This window comes from Macrobrachium rosenbergii, chromosome 4, assembly GCF_040412425.1.
Source record: "Macrobrachium rosenbergii isolate ZJJX-2024 chromosome 4, ASM4041242v1, whole genome shotgun sequence".
Classification (NCBI taxonomy): Eukaryota; Metazoa; Arthropoda; class Malacostraca; order Decapoda; family Palaemonidae; genus Macrobrachium; species Macrobrachium rosenbergii.
Genome location: NC_089744.1, coordinates 31790001 through 31805635, shown reverse-complemented (window position 1 = coordinate 31805635; position 15635 = coordinate 31790001). Strand labels below are relative to the sequence as shown.

General features: G+C 36.5%; 2 protein-coding genes across 11 annotated transcripts in view; one reads left to right on the top strand and one right to left on the bottom strand.

The window, feature by feature from the left end:
* PDCD-5 (programmed cell death 5) overlaps positions 1-763 on the bottom strand; it is a 36925-nt gene extending 36162 nt beyond the window's left edge. Inside the window, exon 1 of the mRNA XM_067093104.1 lies at positions 56-763. Within this exon, the coding sequence (XP_066949205.1) occupies positions 56-121 (66 nt within the window). The 5' untranslated portion in view covers positions 122-763. The remainder of the gene's footprint in view (positions 1-55) is intronic.
* A 4589-nt stretch (positions 764-5352) lies between these two features.
* Positions 5353-15635, top strand: part of Snrk (SNF related kinase) — a 424230-nt gene continuing 413947 nt past the window's right edge. For 3 of the 10 annotated variants that reach the window (XM_067093083.1, XM_067093028.1, XM_067093044.1), the window contains exons 1-2: positions 5353-5510; positions 9373-9407. The gene's annotated coding sequence lies outside the window, so the exon portion shown is untranslated. Of the gene's footprint in view, positions 5626-9372; positions 9408-15635 lie in introns of all 10 variants that reach the window. The other 7 variants (XM_067093075.1, XM_067092999.1, XM_067093019.1 and 4 more) reach the window with 3 other exon arrangements.

The following is a 15635-nucleotide window of genomic DNA, read 5'->3' as shown; positions in this document are numbered from 1 at the left end:
GGCCAGCATAGGCCTAGCTTAAGCCTTGAGAAGAAAAAACCGCGCCCGTAATTACCTGCATTCCTTGCAGCTCTTGCATCCTTTTATTGCGGATTGCTGCCAATTCTTGATCGTCACTCATCTCTAATGACTTTCGAAGGGAAACGTGACAAAAATATTTTCACCTGGGCAGAACACACCAGAACGTTACCGATACACAAAGGCTAGAATGTTTCTCTGTCGGTCCCGTCGCCAAATCTTCTTCGGTCGGTTGTCTAATATTCCTGTGGGCGACCGAAGAATTTATTCCGTATCTGTTAAATTAATCTTGGGCAACTTGAGCAAGAAATTATAAAGCAGAAGTGACATTATTCATTTACTTGAATTATAATGGAAAGTTTACACGGTATTCAAGATTCTGACTGGATGAAAGGACATTAGTGTTATTATTATTGAGCTATGATAGGCCTCAGTTCGTCTGGAAAGTAAAAAGCCGTGAAGATTATTGCCTCCCTATAGCTCAACTTCTACCCATTAATGCGTATCTTTCTCTCTAGTTTTACTACTGGCTTTCTGTTTCTCTCTTTTCCTTATAGGCTACCCAATTCATCTTCATGTATGCTTGTGTGTGACTTTCTATTGTCATGCAACTCCACCTCATAGAGTTTCCTTTTTTCCTTCATCAAACCAGTCATTTCCACATCCCCACCACTTACAGTTTCCATTCTCTCGTCCTTCTCTCTTACTCCCATAAACTCTCTCAGCTCACTCAGTGACCCCACCTGGGCCCACCATTTGATTTGGCAAGCTACCCCTGTGTGTTCAGTCTAACCCACAGTTCATCTGTTTTTCCTTATACGCACTTTTTACTGCCTTCTAATCAAAATCACTTGTCTTAATTACATTTTCACCCTTTTCTCTATAGCTTAAAATGATATCGACCGTTACTTTATTTTCAACCAAACAATGGTCAGATTTTCCTCCAGTCACTCTTCTCACTGTTACATTCACTAACTGGCTCTTCTTTCTACTATAGACTAAAACATAGTCTTACAAATTCTTTTCCTCACTATTTTCTCTATTCCAAATATACATATGACTATTCCTCTTTGGAAATCATGCTTTTCCAACAGTGATGACTGATTTCAAACTCCACAAACAGCGTATATACCAACAATGTAATCTCTTTCTCTATCGCCTACCTTTGTGTTTAAATCACCTAGCACAACCAGTCGCTCAAATTCTCTAAGCCTAGGCAGGCATCGATTCAAACTCTCCCTAAACCATTCTTAGGGAGAGTTCATAGATACACTTTTTTCTCCACCTACATTCAGTCTTCCTTATTCATTTCTCAAATCAACACATCTGAACTCTTTTACATGTTCTTGGTCCTCCTGATATTGCAGGCATTAACCCTTCCCTAGCTTTATACCTTTATCCTATCCCAGATGCATTCCCTTCTTGTCCCTGGTATTCCTGTACAAAAGACCCTTTTACCTGTGTTCATTGAGAGCCAAATGACCCAGCTTTCTCTTCTTAAATAAATCAATTGTCATGTATTTTAGAACCTTGAGATATAGTATTTTATTATTTATGGTACAAGAACCGTATAACGTGCAGGTTTGTAAACGGCATACCTCACTTCCATTTAGCAACTTTAACACCACAAAGAATGGCGTGGATCCCACAAGAGTGCTGATCAGGATTGCTAATTGCTGAAGGAGAAGAGAATCATCTACCATTTTTGATCCCACCTAGGGGTCCACAACCACTATAGGCACTTCCCTGCCCTAAGGCACAGTATATTTGTATTCCTGGGCAAAGGCATGGATTTCCTACAATAAATAAGAATGGAATGTCTTATGGAGATGTACAGTATATAAACGGTAACTGCTGTCGGGAGCATATTACTCCCAAAGAAATATATTGGAATGTGTGAATGAAGAGTTTTATATAAAATAGTTAAATGAGAAGTTTGAAAGTCGAGGGAAATATTGCTATGTGGCTTATTTATATCTAAGAAAAGCTTATGAGAGAATCGATAAAAAGGCTATGTTGAAGGTGTCGGGGATGTATGGTGGAGGAGATGAGTTATTTAGAGATATTAAAGTTTTTATGATGGTAGTAAAGTGCATATTCGAAGTTGTAACTGGGAGAGGTGTGTAAGCTGGGTTGAGACAAGGGTGTGTTAATATAATGGATGCAATAATACAAGAAGTCAGAGGGAGAGAAAGGAAAGTAGACACAGGATAAGAAAATGAGCTTTGAATAGAGTTTGGGGATGCTTGATATTTGCAGTTGATACCGCACTGATTTTGGACACTGAAAAGAAACTGTAGAAATTAATGATGAGTTTGCTTAAGTTTGCAAGAGGAGAAAATCTACATAAAATGTAAGCAAGGGTAAGGTTGTAAGGGCAAACAGAATCCAGGAAGGGTAGCAATGGATGTCAATCTTGCAAGTATTTTCAAAGTTCCTGGATATTAAGGCTCTTCCTTTCCATTGCTTCTTTCATGTCATCTATCCAATGCTTTCTATGTCTTCCTCTCCTCCCCCCTACTAGCACTTCTTAATCATTATATCCTTCCAACTTCCTGTCTTCCATTTTTTCCGCATGAACAAATCATCTCAACATGCTCTGATTCACCCTTTCACCTGTGCTACCTTTTTTAAAAACGTATGCGTATTTCGACTTTTGTCCTCTCACCTTTTCCATTTTTCTTATGCCATACATACAGTGAAAACAATTAATCTCAACTGTTTCAATGTTTTCTCTTACTTTCAGTTATATTCAGCATCCACATTCCACTTCCATATAGGAGAGCAGGCTTGCCAATTCCTTCTAACATTTCCACCTTGGCTTCCATAGACACACCGAGTCTCTTCCCAACCATGTATACACTGTGCTACCTTCCTCTCGTCATCAATTCTATGACGTACTCTTTCTTCCAGTCTGCCATCATTTGCCATATTTATTCTCCAGTCCCTTGCGTGACAAGCACCACACCGGGACTTGACTGAATAAGAGTCTCTCTAAAAGGACAAATCTTGTCTCGGAATACTGAGGCTGAGATCGGAGAATTTTCTTAGCACGAAGGATCTGTTTGACGCATGGATTCAGTGAGGAGCAGTGGCTTCTAACTTTCCAATTTGCCTTAAACCATCACTCAAGAATAAATATCTTTCGCAGTGGAAATGGATGGATAAAATGTTAGCATAAAATTAATAATTTAATAGGAATAGAGTATTTATGTGCAAAGAATAATATGTAATGCAAAGCGCAGGAAGCTACCAAAAGATGTCAGAAGCCCTAGACACAGTTAATTACGACTTCAGCTTAGAGTGTGCTGAAGGTAGTCTGGCTAACTATTGACTTGCATCGGTCAAATTAAAGTTCCTAAATGTACATGATTTACGTAGGGCATGAATCCAAAGTGAGTTTTCCCATTATCTTGAATTCTTCAATTAGTATATATTGGCAATTTTTATCTTGAATCATATTTTGTCACGTTGCTCGTTGTCTTCTTACAGATTTGTATCGTATTAACTTTCTTGTATTCTATGGGTTTTACCTAGTGAAGATGATACTGCTTTGTAATTTTTGTTTTTGTATTTACCATCATAGCTTAGCCTGTCTATGAATACCATTCGGGAACGTCCTTCCTTTCTTCATCGTGCTCAATGGTTTCTTTCATATTTAAAAAATAAAATCGTGAAAGCCAAGAGTAAAGTTAGAATTACAATCTTACACATCTCTCAGTTTTCCACGTAAGATCTACCCTCTGCTACCACAACATGTGCATTTCATTGAAATTTAATGCTCAAAATCGTTAAACAGTATGCAAGTATCCTACTTACATGTTCTCACAACGATCCATTTTACTCTGTCGAATGGCTTTGCTTATTGTTAGGAAGAACATACCTTAAAGTTTTAAGTGTTATGGACAAATTTTATCATAACATTCAAGAAAGTGCACATTTTCTAAAAAAAAAAAAAATCGGGTTTTGATTTCTCGTTTTATCTTAGAGCCGTTTCCCATCTCCGCATTTAAATCCAGGCTTCTCTTTCATAGCTGTGAGGTCACTCGGAAATCGTGAGCGAATGCTTCATCATAGGACGTTCACTAACCATCTCTTCATTTCGAGCCTATTATTCTCATGAACCTTCAGGCTCCTACTTTTAACCCATGTCAGCTGCAAAAATGTATTCTTATATCAAGAAATAGTCAGAATTAATTATAAATTAATACAAAGGCGAACACTGAGAAAATAGTCCACATTAATGTAATGGATAAACACATGATCAAAATTGAAACAATCAAAATGAATTACAATAAATACCATGTCAGATAACCAAAATTAGAAATTATAAAAATATATACAGTAATAATGATAGCAATGCATAGAAACGTAAGATAAAAGGTTTCCTGTATGTACTGTGGCAAAACAAAATTATAGATAAACAATTTCAGGGGGAAACTAGGTCCCTGTTTAAAGGTGGCCTTTGAACTTAATAAGACGACTTTCTGCCACTCGGATTTCGGATAGATGTTTTCCATTGTTCCGGTAGATGCTCTCGGAATACTCTCACTGCTGACCGGAGGCGTCTAGCAAAATTTAGTTTTTGATCTGTAGCTTGTCACTCGCCTCATGTTCCGATGCCCTGGTAACTAGAGTCCTATAGCGAGATCGTAAACACCAGTTACTTACTACCAACAGCACATTTAAATATGTAAACTAACACCATTTAGGGGGAATCCCGTCATTGAGACGGAAAAAGTTTTTCATCATAAAGTTATGATAGAAAATTATTTGTATATAATTCTGAGAGAAAACCTTATTTTCTTTAATTAATTATTTATTTCTTTGCACAACTACTTTCCTTCATAAGGCAATTTTAGATATATAATTTTTTTCTACTGCGTTAGTAATAGCACATTAGGATAAGAAATATCTAATTTCTTTCTGGTAACCATTTATTAACAAAGGGAGACGGCCCTAAGAAAATACGAGAAATAAAAAAAATTCGATGTAGTCTTTAGAGAATAATGTTTATTGCATAAACTTACGTCAAAATTTTTCGCTTTATACGTTCACGATGGGTTTCAGGTCCTACCCGAAAATACCCAAGTCTTTATTGGTCTTTATTAAACTTTTGTTTCTCTATACGAATAGATTGTTAATAAACTATTTAATTGCTTCACTGAACATCTCCGAGCTATAGAAATGTTTATCAAGGTATTCTTTCGCGTAATGTGCGGAAAAATAAAGCGCTGCTGAACATGATAGAATTTATAATTGTCTACGGTTTTAAACAAAGAAAACGGTCATGACGTAAAAGTCTTAGATATACTGAATAAAAACATGAAGGATATGCGCTAAACAGGTGCGCAAAGCATCAGTTTCTGCAAAATGTCAACAGTCAAAAGACACTAAGTATAACATCTTAAGACTATTAATGAATTAAGTGACTAATGAAAAGTGAATCGTGTAAAAATTTGTTCGTAGTGTGAAGTGTAAATGTAAAATTGGTAAGTACATGGCTTTGTAGAAATTTGTTGAATGCAATTTTATTCAAAATGAAGTGAAAACAAGACACACACCGACGTTACTCTCTTCACCTGTCAGCGATCCGAACACAACCAGGTAGGCTACGGTAACACGAAAGTGTTATGTTTAGAAATGTGTGAGGTATGTGGAAAACAGAAAAAATGAACCTGTCGTATTTTTTCTGTTCGTAAGGAAAATGAAAGTATTCCGGAAACGGAAAACTTTCAGAACATATCTTGTTTTAGGTTTTATGGCTAGGCCCAGTGGTCGCTCAAATAGAGCCGTCTGTAAGCCAGTCTTGTGCGTTAGTCTCTGTGAGACGATATATATATACAGTTATTAATTACAACATAGATAATTGGGTCAGGTGCTCTAGGGTGCAGTTTGTAAATCGGCCAGCTGTGAGAATAGAGCACTCTTAACCTAGCGTATAGGCTGTTAGGCTAGGAGTCGATGTAGCTTACACCGTAGGTAATGTACTAGGCGTATACCCATGTTTTCAAGTTATTAACCCAATAGCTTATGAATACTTTTAGTCCCATGTTGTTTTTTTCATGATTTTGTATTGTAGGAAGAAGTTGAATGGGTGGCAGCGGTTGTAATGACATTTGACCAATCCCAACGAATTTACCCAAAACATTCAGTAGACAGTCTGAAAAATAGGCTAATAAGTTCTTTTAGTTGAAAAGGGAGATGGCAGTAGGTCTAGTCAGGGCAAAAAATATCAGTCTTCTTCAGTGGGACGACATTGAAGCTAAGCTTGGCATAGACACAAGTGTGACTAATTTTTTTAGCGTATGAGAATTGTTTGTAAGGGGCTGTAAGAAAGTGATTTGGCTTAAATCTGATTGAGCACAATGAAATAGATTGTGGAAAAAGTAAATATGAGTTGAGTGTTTTGTAATGTATTTTTCAAGTACTGTATTTTATAGTATTTATTAGCAAATTTGTTTGTTATTTAATATTTTATGTAGCCTCACAAGATAACTAAATACAAGGAATATAAATCCAGAGTTTATTGGCTTGGTGCCCTCCCTGTTTTTGAGGATTGAGGCTGCCTCGATATGGCAGCCACACTCAATATTCATCACACTTATGGGAAGGCTATAATTTCCTCAGCATTAAAGAAAGGAAACAAAAGACTAGTACTTGATAGTTACCCTAAAGTGAGGTATTTTAGTGGAAGAAGGCTGTCAATGCTTTGTTTTTGCAGATTGTTTAAAATTCAAGTAGAGGGTCCCTGTTAAGACCCGTGAAAGGTGACCCAACAGGACGCAGTGATAGTGATGTAAATCATAGTTACCATAGTTGGGAAAAACACTGTTCCTGGCAGTTTTGTCAAGAAGCTCCTGGGATCCAGCTGAAAGATCAGTATGCTATCATTGATAGCATAAAAGTTCTGTAGCCTATGGCAACCTCACTATTTATGTAGAAACAGAAAGCTTTGTGAAGAATGCACAATTTTCTTGTATTATTAATCCTGTGGGGGGTTAGTATCAATGCACCTCACACATTGGACTGTAGGCATTACTAAAAGGTGTTTTCAGTGTCTTTACAGTCCTAGATGCACCCATTTTTTAAGCATTTAACTCCACAACCACTCCTACTTCCTTCCTTCCATCTTGGTGTTCAACTTCTAACTACTGTATTACTTCTTTGTGCAGCTGTGAATTTACTCCTGGTTTTACTTTAAGATCCTTATACAGTACTTTATCTCTATTTTCTGGGCCTCTTTATCTTGCTGTCCACCCACTCCAGCCCTCACTTTCCAAGATCTTAAGTGCTGAAACCCTTGGCTTAGTGCCTATATTTCATTCATTCATTCCTGCATTATTTAATGGTGCATAAGTACTGTAATATGAAATTAGCTTGATAGGACAAGATATTCACATAAATAAATTGAGTTTTTTGCTGAATATTAGAGTGGATGCATGGTATGTAACTAGCTGTACAGTATTCTCATGTTACTAGTTACCTGGTAAGACTTGGCTAATTGTGACTCATTGGAGAAAAGCAGATAACTGCAGTATATTTGAGACCAAAAGGGAAAAGTTCGAAATCAAATGCCCTAGAAATCACTGAGGAATACGAGGCAGGGTAAAGCTATAAACGGACTTAGGAATACGAGGCAGGTTAAGGTTAAAAATGGTTAAAAAAAAAAAAAAAAATCAGTTACAACGATATTCTGCTTCTGGTCACTTGGAAAATGTCAGATTGGGGTAGCCTTCTTGTGAAACACTTGAATTAAGACGTTACCTGCTTTACCCTATTTGGAAAGAGTCAAGGTTATACCTTATAAAAGATTTGAAAGATCTAAAAGAACATTGCTTATATTGTACAGGGTTTGAGATAAATTGTAGTTTTTGTAACAAGTAAGCATATAATATTTTTACTTTTGCCTCTGTTTGATATGTGAATATTATTTACTGTAGTATAACTTGATTTTTAATATATATATATATATATATATATATATATATATATATATATATATATATATATATATATATATATATATATATATATATATATAAATTATATTGTATGTACAAATACATACATATAGCCTACATAAATATACATACATATATAATATATTTGTAAGTAATGAATATTTTGTATATACATATACATATATATACATATACATACATACATAATATATTTTTAAGTAATGAATATATTGTATGTACATATATATATATATATATATATATATATATATATATACATAAATATACATACATACATAATATATTTGTGTGTAATGAACTGATTGTATGGCCATAAGGAAAGCAAAACTGGCCTACAAGGGTTTTTGCTTTATTAGAAGTCATTCCCAAGCAAAATATGGTACTTGTAACAGAAAAAGAAGATTGTAGAGATGAGGGGTGAAGGAGATTGGGTAAAATGATATAGTGAGAATGTATGGTGCCTTGGGAATACGGGACACGTGTGTTTTACAGAATTGATAACCAGGCAAATATCCAGGTGATATACAAATATAAAGGTGATTTACAAATTAGGACTAAGCGTGATATGAATAAATAGGAGGCAAGAACGTCAAGAGGGAGAAATGAAAAATAAAAAAGGGCAAGACATAGGCATAGGTTTTCTGCCGTAGAGACCATAGTTGAGAGCAAGGCTAAACCGATCAGTTTTGGATATATTACATGGACACAGCTCCTTTCCCTGCAACTCCCGCAAGCCCCAAAGAGGGCAACTTTGATCTGCATATATCCCTCTTTCAGTAGTTATGTCCACGGTTTTTAAGCTGTGGCCATCTCGATTAGTCTATGGTTTACATGCTCTCAATGCTCAGGTTTCGTCAGTCACACCAAGGAGCTGAGAAACGACAGCGTCATGACCAGAAAGTTAGCAGATAAGATGTCAAGTCCACTCGAGTTTCAGTAGGTGTGACCATTGAGCAAACTAGCAGTCCCCGTGTGAAAACATCTGGAGGCATCATCGACTTTAGCAGAAATTATGTTGCCTTTATGGGATGGTTTTGACACTCCATTCCAGAGACCAGAATGCTCGATTAGTTATGCAGATGGGGAAATGGAAAACAATTCGTTGTTGCAGCTGAGAGAATAACCCTATACTTTTAAGTATCCTAAACACCATGCTGAAAACCCCATCGGGTGGGATGATGGTATTCTTTCTGTCCATGGCCTATTTTTTTGTCATCAGATAAATGGAATTAGGCAAGTTCATTTTAATTATATTTTCAGTGATCAACTCTTAGATGTACGGAAACCAGTTTTCTCGTTAGGCAAGTTTCATTCCAAATTTGTCAGGAAATTGTTACTTAAGCTAATGCCTCATATTTTTCCCTTTCAGATCGATGTTTGCCTTACGGCGAAATCATATTTAAGGTAAGACAAAGATTATTTAAAATTAATTTCCCGCATCTTTTCTGGGTAGTGTTACTCGTCGTGCTACAAGTCTCCAGCCATTATTATTATTATTATTATTATTATTATTATTATTATTATTATTATTATTATTATTATTATTATTATTATTATTATAGGTTCTTTACAATATACAGTGTTGAGGTGACCGTGGCTCATTGAATGTTAAGGATAGAAAGTATATTATCAGTTACGAATAAATTTTGCCGATGCATGGCATGATGTCTCGCTTACCTTAAAGCAATATCCTGTCTGGGAATTTTACATTACTTGCCATAGATGACTGTTGGTGGTGACGTGACCTGTGACTTAATGCAACGGTGTGTCAGAGGATACCATTAAGTTCGAGTGCTTTGGTGTTCATATATCATTTTTTAATTACTGAACCCGACTTCAATATAATTTTAAATGGCAATCGGGAGGAATGACCTCGGTTTCACTCTCATTCATGACTTTTCTACTGTAGTCCGGAAGCAGAAGCTGATAGTACTGAGGTTTGAACGTCCTCTTATAAACAGGACTGCCTTTCATCAGATGTACATTAAATGTTGAGAATTTGGGCACTGATATATGTAAATGTAATAAAACGCCACGTATCTGTACACGCTTTCAGTAATTTGCCATATGTATCCATTAGTTTATTTTTCGTTGTGTAACAGTGGTAGCCTTTGGATGTTGAATTCCATGTTTACTCTCGCCATTGTTTAGCTCAAATGTCAGCTCTTCACTACTGGCGCCTTTCCAAGTATTCAGAATAGAGGTAGCTTGATCCGAGTTTTGGGACTACGTAATATCCCTAGGTTCGAGACTTGTGTAAATCCTGACCGGTTTTGCCTTTATTGCTAAGCCATCTTCATAGGACTGATATAAAGTAGAAATCCAACATATGCATTCTACACTTTCCACTTTGTATCAGTCCTCTGAAGATGGCTTTGGAATAAAACGGACACCGGTCAGGATTTACAACTGTTTTCTTTTCTTCTCTTATAATGTGTGTGCGTGTGTGTGTGATTATCACTCTCGACACGTGCTTTTTATATGTCAAACACCATGGGAAGAGAAGAAAAGAAAAACAGTTGTAAATCCCGACCGCTGTCTGCTTAATTGCAAAGCCATCTTCAGTGGAAGGTATAGAATGTACATGTTGGATTTCTACCAATTTATATCAGTCCTATGAAGATGGCTTAGCAATAAAGCCGAAACCGGTCAGGATTTACACACACACACACACACACACACACACACACATATATATATATATGTATATATATATATATATATATATATGTGTGTGTGTGTGTGTGTGTGTGTGTGTGTGTTTTAAAAGTAAATCACACCGAATTTTCGTATTCTAATCGTCAAAATCTTTGGAAATGGCAATTTTGTTGGGCTGACTACTTGAGACATAGTTTGGAGTTGCAGTAAATAATTGTACTTCTTTTCTATTTACTACTGGGTGTGTTGCCGTTATTATGTATTGTCTCTCATTGTCAAATTAGGGATTTTCTCGCTGTACCGCATCTCCCCACACCCTTTTCCTCCCCAGTTTCCCATTATGTTGTTCACTCGCATTCACCTAAAACGGCTTGTATTTTTAAATTACTCTTTTCCCTGTTCTGTTTGAGTAAAGGGAGGTAGATCGGGCCGCGGAAGATTTTCCTTTATTTTACTGAGTGGCAGTATCCTTCTTCATAGTTCATTTGGCGACAGAAATTGCGTCCCCTGTTCAATGAGTAATCGAGGCTTTCTCCTTCTTGCACCACGAGTGCAACGCGTCATCGCAGCAGCCAAAATAAAGCAAATCCTCGTTTGGCAGTGCAAGCTTACCCTCACCAACGCTTCCCCCAGTAACGATAATGGCAACCATCCTCGTGCCTAACCTGGGATGGTGGAGCGTGATATTAGCTTAAAATGGTTTCTATTATCTCACTTCCTTTACATCTGTCAGAATGGCTTGGTGGCTGCCTTAGACACCGGATGCATCGATGGCCTTAGTGGGCTACGTGTTCTTTCTCTTTTATTTATGCCTGAATTATGGTGGCTTCAGTTTCTTTCTTGGCAAATGCAGTATACAGCGAAGATGCTATCTTAAGCGAAGGTCTGTGCGTGTGTGTTTACGGGTGTGTGTATATTTGCCAGTACCGGTATATTTATTTAGACGGAGTATCTTTGTTTAAATTCTCTCTTTCTATAGCCAAGGGAGGGAGGGAGATTCCGCTTTACTTGTAGTTGCCAAGTTTTTTAATTATTAGTCGTCTTGCGTGGTTTTTGGTTCGCATATGTTATAATTGTCAGATCTACATTGATTTATTTTCTATTAATTTTTGTTGGTTGTGTTTATAGGCTTAAACTAATGAGTGCTCGTGTGTGTGTTTATGAGAGATACAAACCGGGGTCTTTAAAGTTGTGTTGTTGGAGCTGTGGCTGCTCTCTCTCTCTCTCTCTCTCTCTCTCTCTCTCTCTCTCTCTCTCTCTCTCTCTCTCTTTGTTTTGGTAGTTGACCGTGAATAATGATATAATAAAGTGACGGATAAAGGAGGGTAAAGGAAATTTTAGAACACCCAGTGAATGTAGGTGGCTCTGAAAAGTTGATTCTATTGAATTGGTGATAATATTTAATTGATAGGAGCAAGCGACTATTATTTTGTAGACCTGTTGTTGTTGTTCAGTGGCTCTTCTGTGACGTAGTTTATATTATTTCTTAAGACATAGCAGTCGGTAAATACGATTATTGGGATTTATAGAGCCATAGAATGGACGAGTAGGGTATCTTATGTTTTTTTTTTTTGTTTATGCAGACTTTTTGATACATAACTTCAGCCTACATCTATCTAAAACAGAGCAGTTTTACATGAACCGGTTTTTGAGATTGTTAAATCGATATGATTTTACTCTATTTCCTAATATAAGTGGAAACGCATTTGGGTTTGTATGTGGTGTTCCGTTGTAACCTTTTTTTAAAAATTAAAAGGATAAAGTGATTAATAAATGGCGTTATGCTGCTTTAATATCTTTAGGATCGCATGAAGTTTTGGGTCTCCGTGTGAGTATAAACTTGATTAGCAAAAGATAAAAGTTAATTCAATGCATAGATTGATTTCTGAGAGCAGAGGCCACTGGGATGGGCAACCAATTGCCGTTTCTAGGACAGGCCCAATGAAAACAAGACAAAGGAAAGGAATGCACAGTGATTGTCTGTTTTGGATTCCACAGTAGTGGTAGAAAAACTGAGCCTTTTCCGAGAACTTTTTATCTGGTGAGTTTGGGAGCATGTCCATTAGAAGTTTGATTTTTTTGGATGATGCGTCGACTTTCTAAAAGCAAGTTTTACCACCGTAGTTTTAGTACCTCCGAACTGTTAAAGAAATGTTTGCTATACGGAATCTCAACTTCCGTTTCAGGTGCATAAGAAATGCCTCTGGATTTTTATAGAAAGTTACTAAGTCCTGATGGATTGGTAAGAAACGTCTGTAGATTCTTAAAGAAAATTCGACCGATTTCGGAACAGAGAATATTTTGGAAACATGCCCTGATCATGTCAGGAGTTTTACCATTTTGCCGAGAGAGTAAGATTTATTTATGAATTCACGAGTTGGCCGTATTAATTCAAGTTAGTGTATGAGAAATACATAAATCCCTCATATTCAGCTTGGTAGGCCGTATAACACAATCAAGGTACCACTTGAATTATTCGAGGGGAGATTTTAAATTCACTAAACCCATGAAAACGGGCAAAATTGTGATGTGAATATTCTCTAACTGAAACTGTCTTTCAATATTCTATGAAAAATAAGATGCGGGAAATGATGAAAACTTTTAAGCTCATGAAACCGGAGAGAGCGTTTCTGCATTTTGAAAATAATGCTGTTCTTGACAAATGGATGACTACTTGAAAATGGGAGGGAGACATTCTTTGGTCCTGGTGGTGTTATCGTCGCGTAAGTTTGAAATGGAAAGTATTTTACTGGATTTTGAATTGTAATTTTGTTATCCATTATTATTAGCTAGAAGACGGTAGGTCGATTGAATTATAAGTGTTTGGTTCTAAGATTTAGAATACTGTAAGATGGATAATCAGTGTTTAGGTGGTACGTACAGGGTATGAAAGTCTGAAAGCCACTTTGACACTAAATTTTATAGATTAGTATTTGTAAGTCATCCATAATATTGATAATCTGGTAAGGCGGTTGTAGGGACATTAATTGGCATGCCGGATATTGATTCAGTCTTATTGACGTTAATAATACTAACAGCGTAGGGTCCGCTTTAAGGGAGGTTGTGCTGCTGTATTTTTAGATCGGAAAGATATTTGATGCTTTCCGAAACCCTGACTGAAGTAGATACTGTTGGGGCTCAATAGAAAGCAAGGGCTGGAGATCTGACTTCTATGAATTCGTCACGATCCCAGATCTTCACACACACACACACACACACACACACACACACACACACACACACACACACACACACACACACACACACACACACAACCAAGAAGTCGAGGATGCCAAGAAAGACGTATTTAAATGTACACGATATCAAAATTTTGATGTAGACAGTAAAAAGTTGTTTAACCCGTATGGCAAAGAATGACAAAATATGCTTTTAGCTGTGAGAAGCAGACTTAGGATTAATTTCAAATATCAGAACGTAAATAGTAGACTTATTAGAAATGTGTCATTTGTAGAGACGAATGTAGGAGAGTAAAAAAAAAATTCCTGCATGATTTGTAACGAAGTTTGATCTGTTTTGTGGGGTGGGGGAGGACTGGGTGATCAAGCCCATAAGATTGAAGACGCCGACACGAGATGTTAGAAATTATAATTCATCTAATACACTTTTTAATCATAAATTCCAAACAGGTCACTCGGTTGACTGGAACAGAACTAGGATTTCATTTTGAACGAAGAATTGTAGAATCTCATGTAATTGCAAGTTTGTACATGCCTTGATGGCTCACAGGGCTACTTCAGATTGAGTGTTTGCAATCGTTACGTAAGAGATTTCCTTTCTGAAACAGGTTACTCAGTTGTTAGATTTTATATGATGTGTTAGTTATATACAATCCTTAACCATTGTGCTGTGTGTGTAAAACTATCATCCCATTTTGTTTATTTGTAATTTTACAAACTTTATCTATCATCGTGAACTAATTATATATATGCATATATATACAATAAATTATATATATATATATATATATATATATATATATATATATATATATATGTGTGTGTGTGTGTGTGTGTGTGTGTGTGTGTGGATTTTTAGTTATTGTAGGGCTCATCACCAGCGTTTTGTCTTATTTGGATTCATGTTTCATAATGAGATCCCAAAATCACATCTTAGGTTTTCCGCTGTCTCGGTATGTCATCATCCTTTAGACTTCCTTTCGGAGTCTCATTTGAAAGCTTGATTGAGTAACTGATTCATCTGTGTTTCAAGATTTTTTTTTATTTAAACCTGTCTTTATTTTTTTAACATCTCAGTTTGCGCACCTTTAGTTCTTCTGCCGATTGAAGAGTTTGGGTGCTAAGTGAACAAAAGTCCGTTTTCCGATATCTTTATTTCATCTTAGGTCCATTAGTCTGTGCATGAGTAGAGGAAAAGCTGTGGTATTTGCAACCAGGTCTTGAGTTCGGGACTGGATTCTTTCTGAGCTAAAAGAAGATTCATTCCCTAGAGGCGAACTTGCGATGGACTAAAAATACTCGGGTATTTACAGACAAACGGAACCCAGCCCCTCTCTTGCAGCCATTTAAGTAAAGGACTTGTCCTTGTTAACCTTAATATTATATAATGACATGATTTGAAATAATTTTTAACTCAGTGTATACATCCAGAAATATGTTCTATTTAAAACTGGTAATTCTGCAGTATATTTGAAATGACTTCCATGTATGTATTTAGATATTTACAATTATGGATAGGTTGGTGTTCTTGATTTCCATGGGTTGTATATTTGTTGACATCTCACATGCTTTACTGCATCATTCAGGCACACTGTAAACAATGCTGCTTGTGGCCAGTAATAGCTTTCTCCTTGGGAATCTGAATCACCGGCAACTGAAACATAGGCCACTGTTTAAGCCACTCAGTTACAGAGGAAACACACATATACACACTGTTAATCTATGCACATGCAACTGCATGTGCATAGATTCATAGTATTGCCTGCTACTCCAGTGG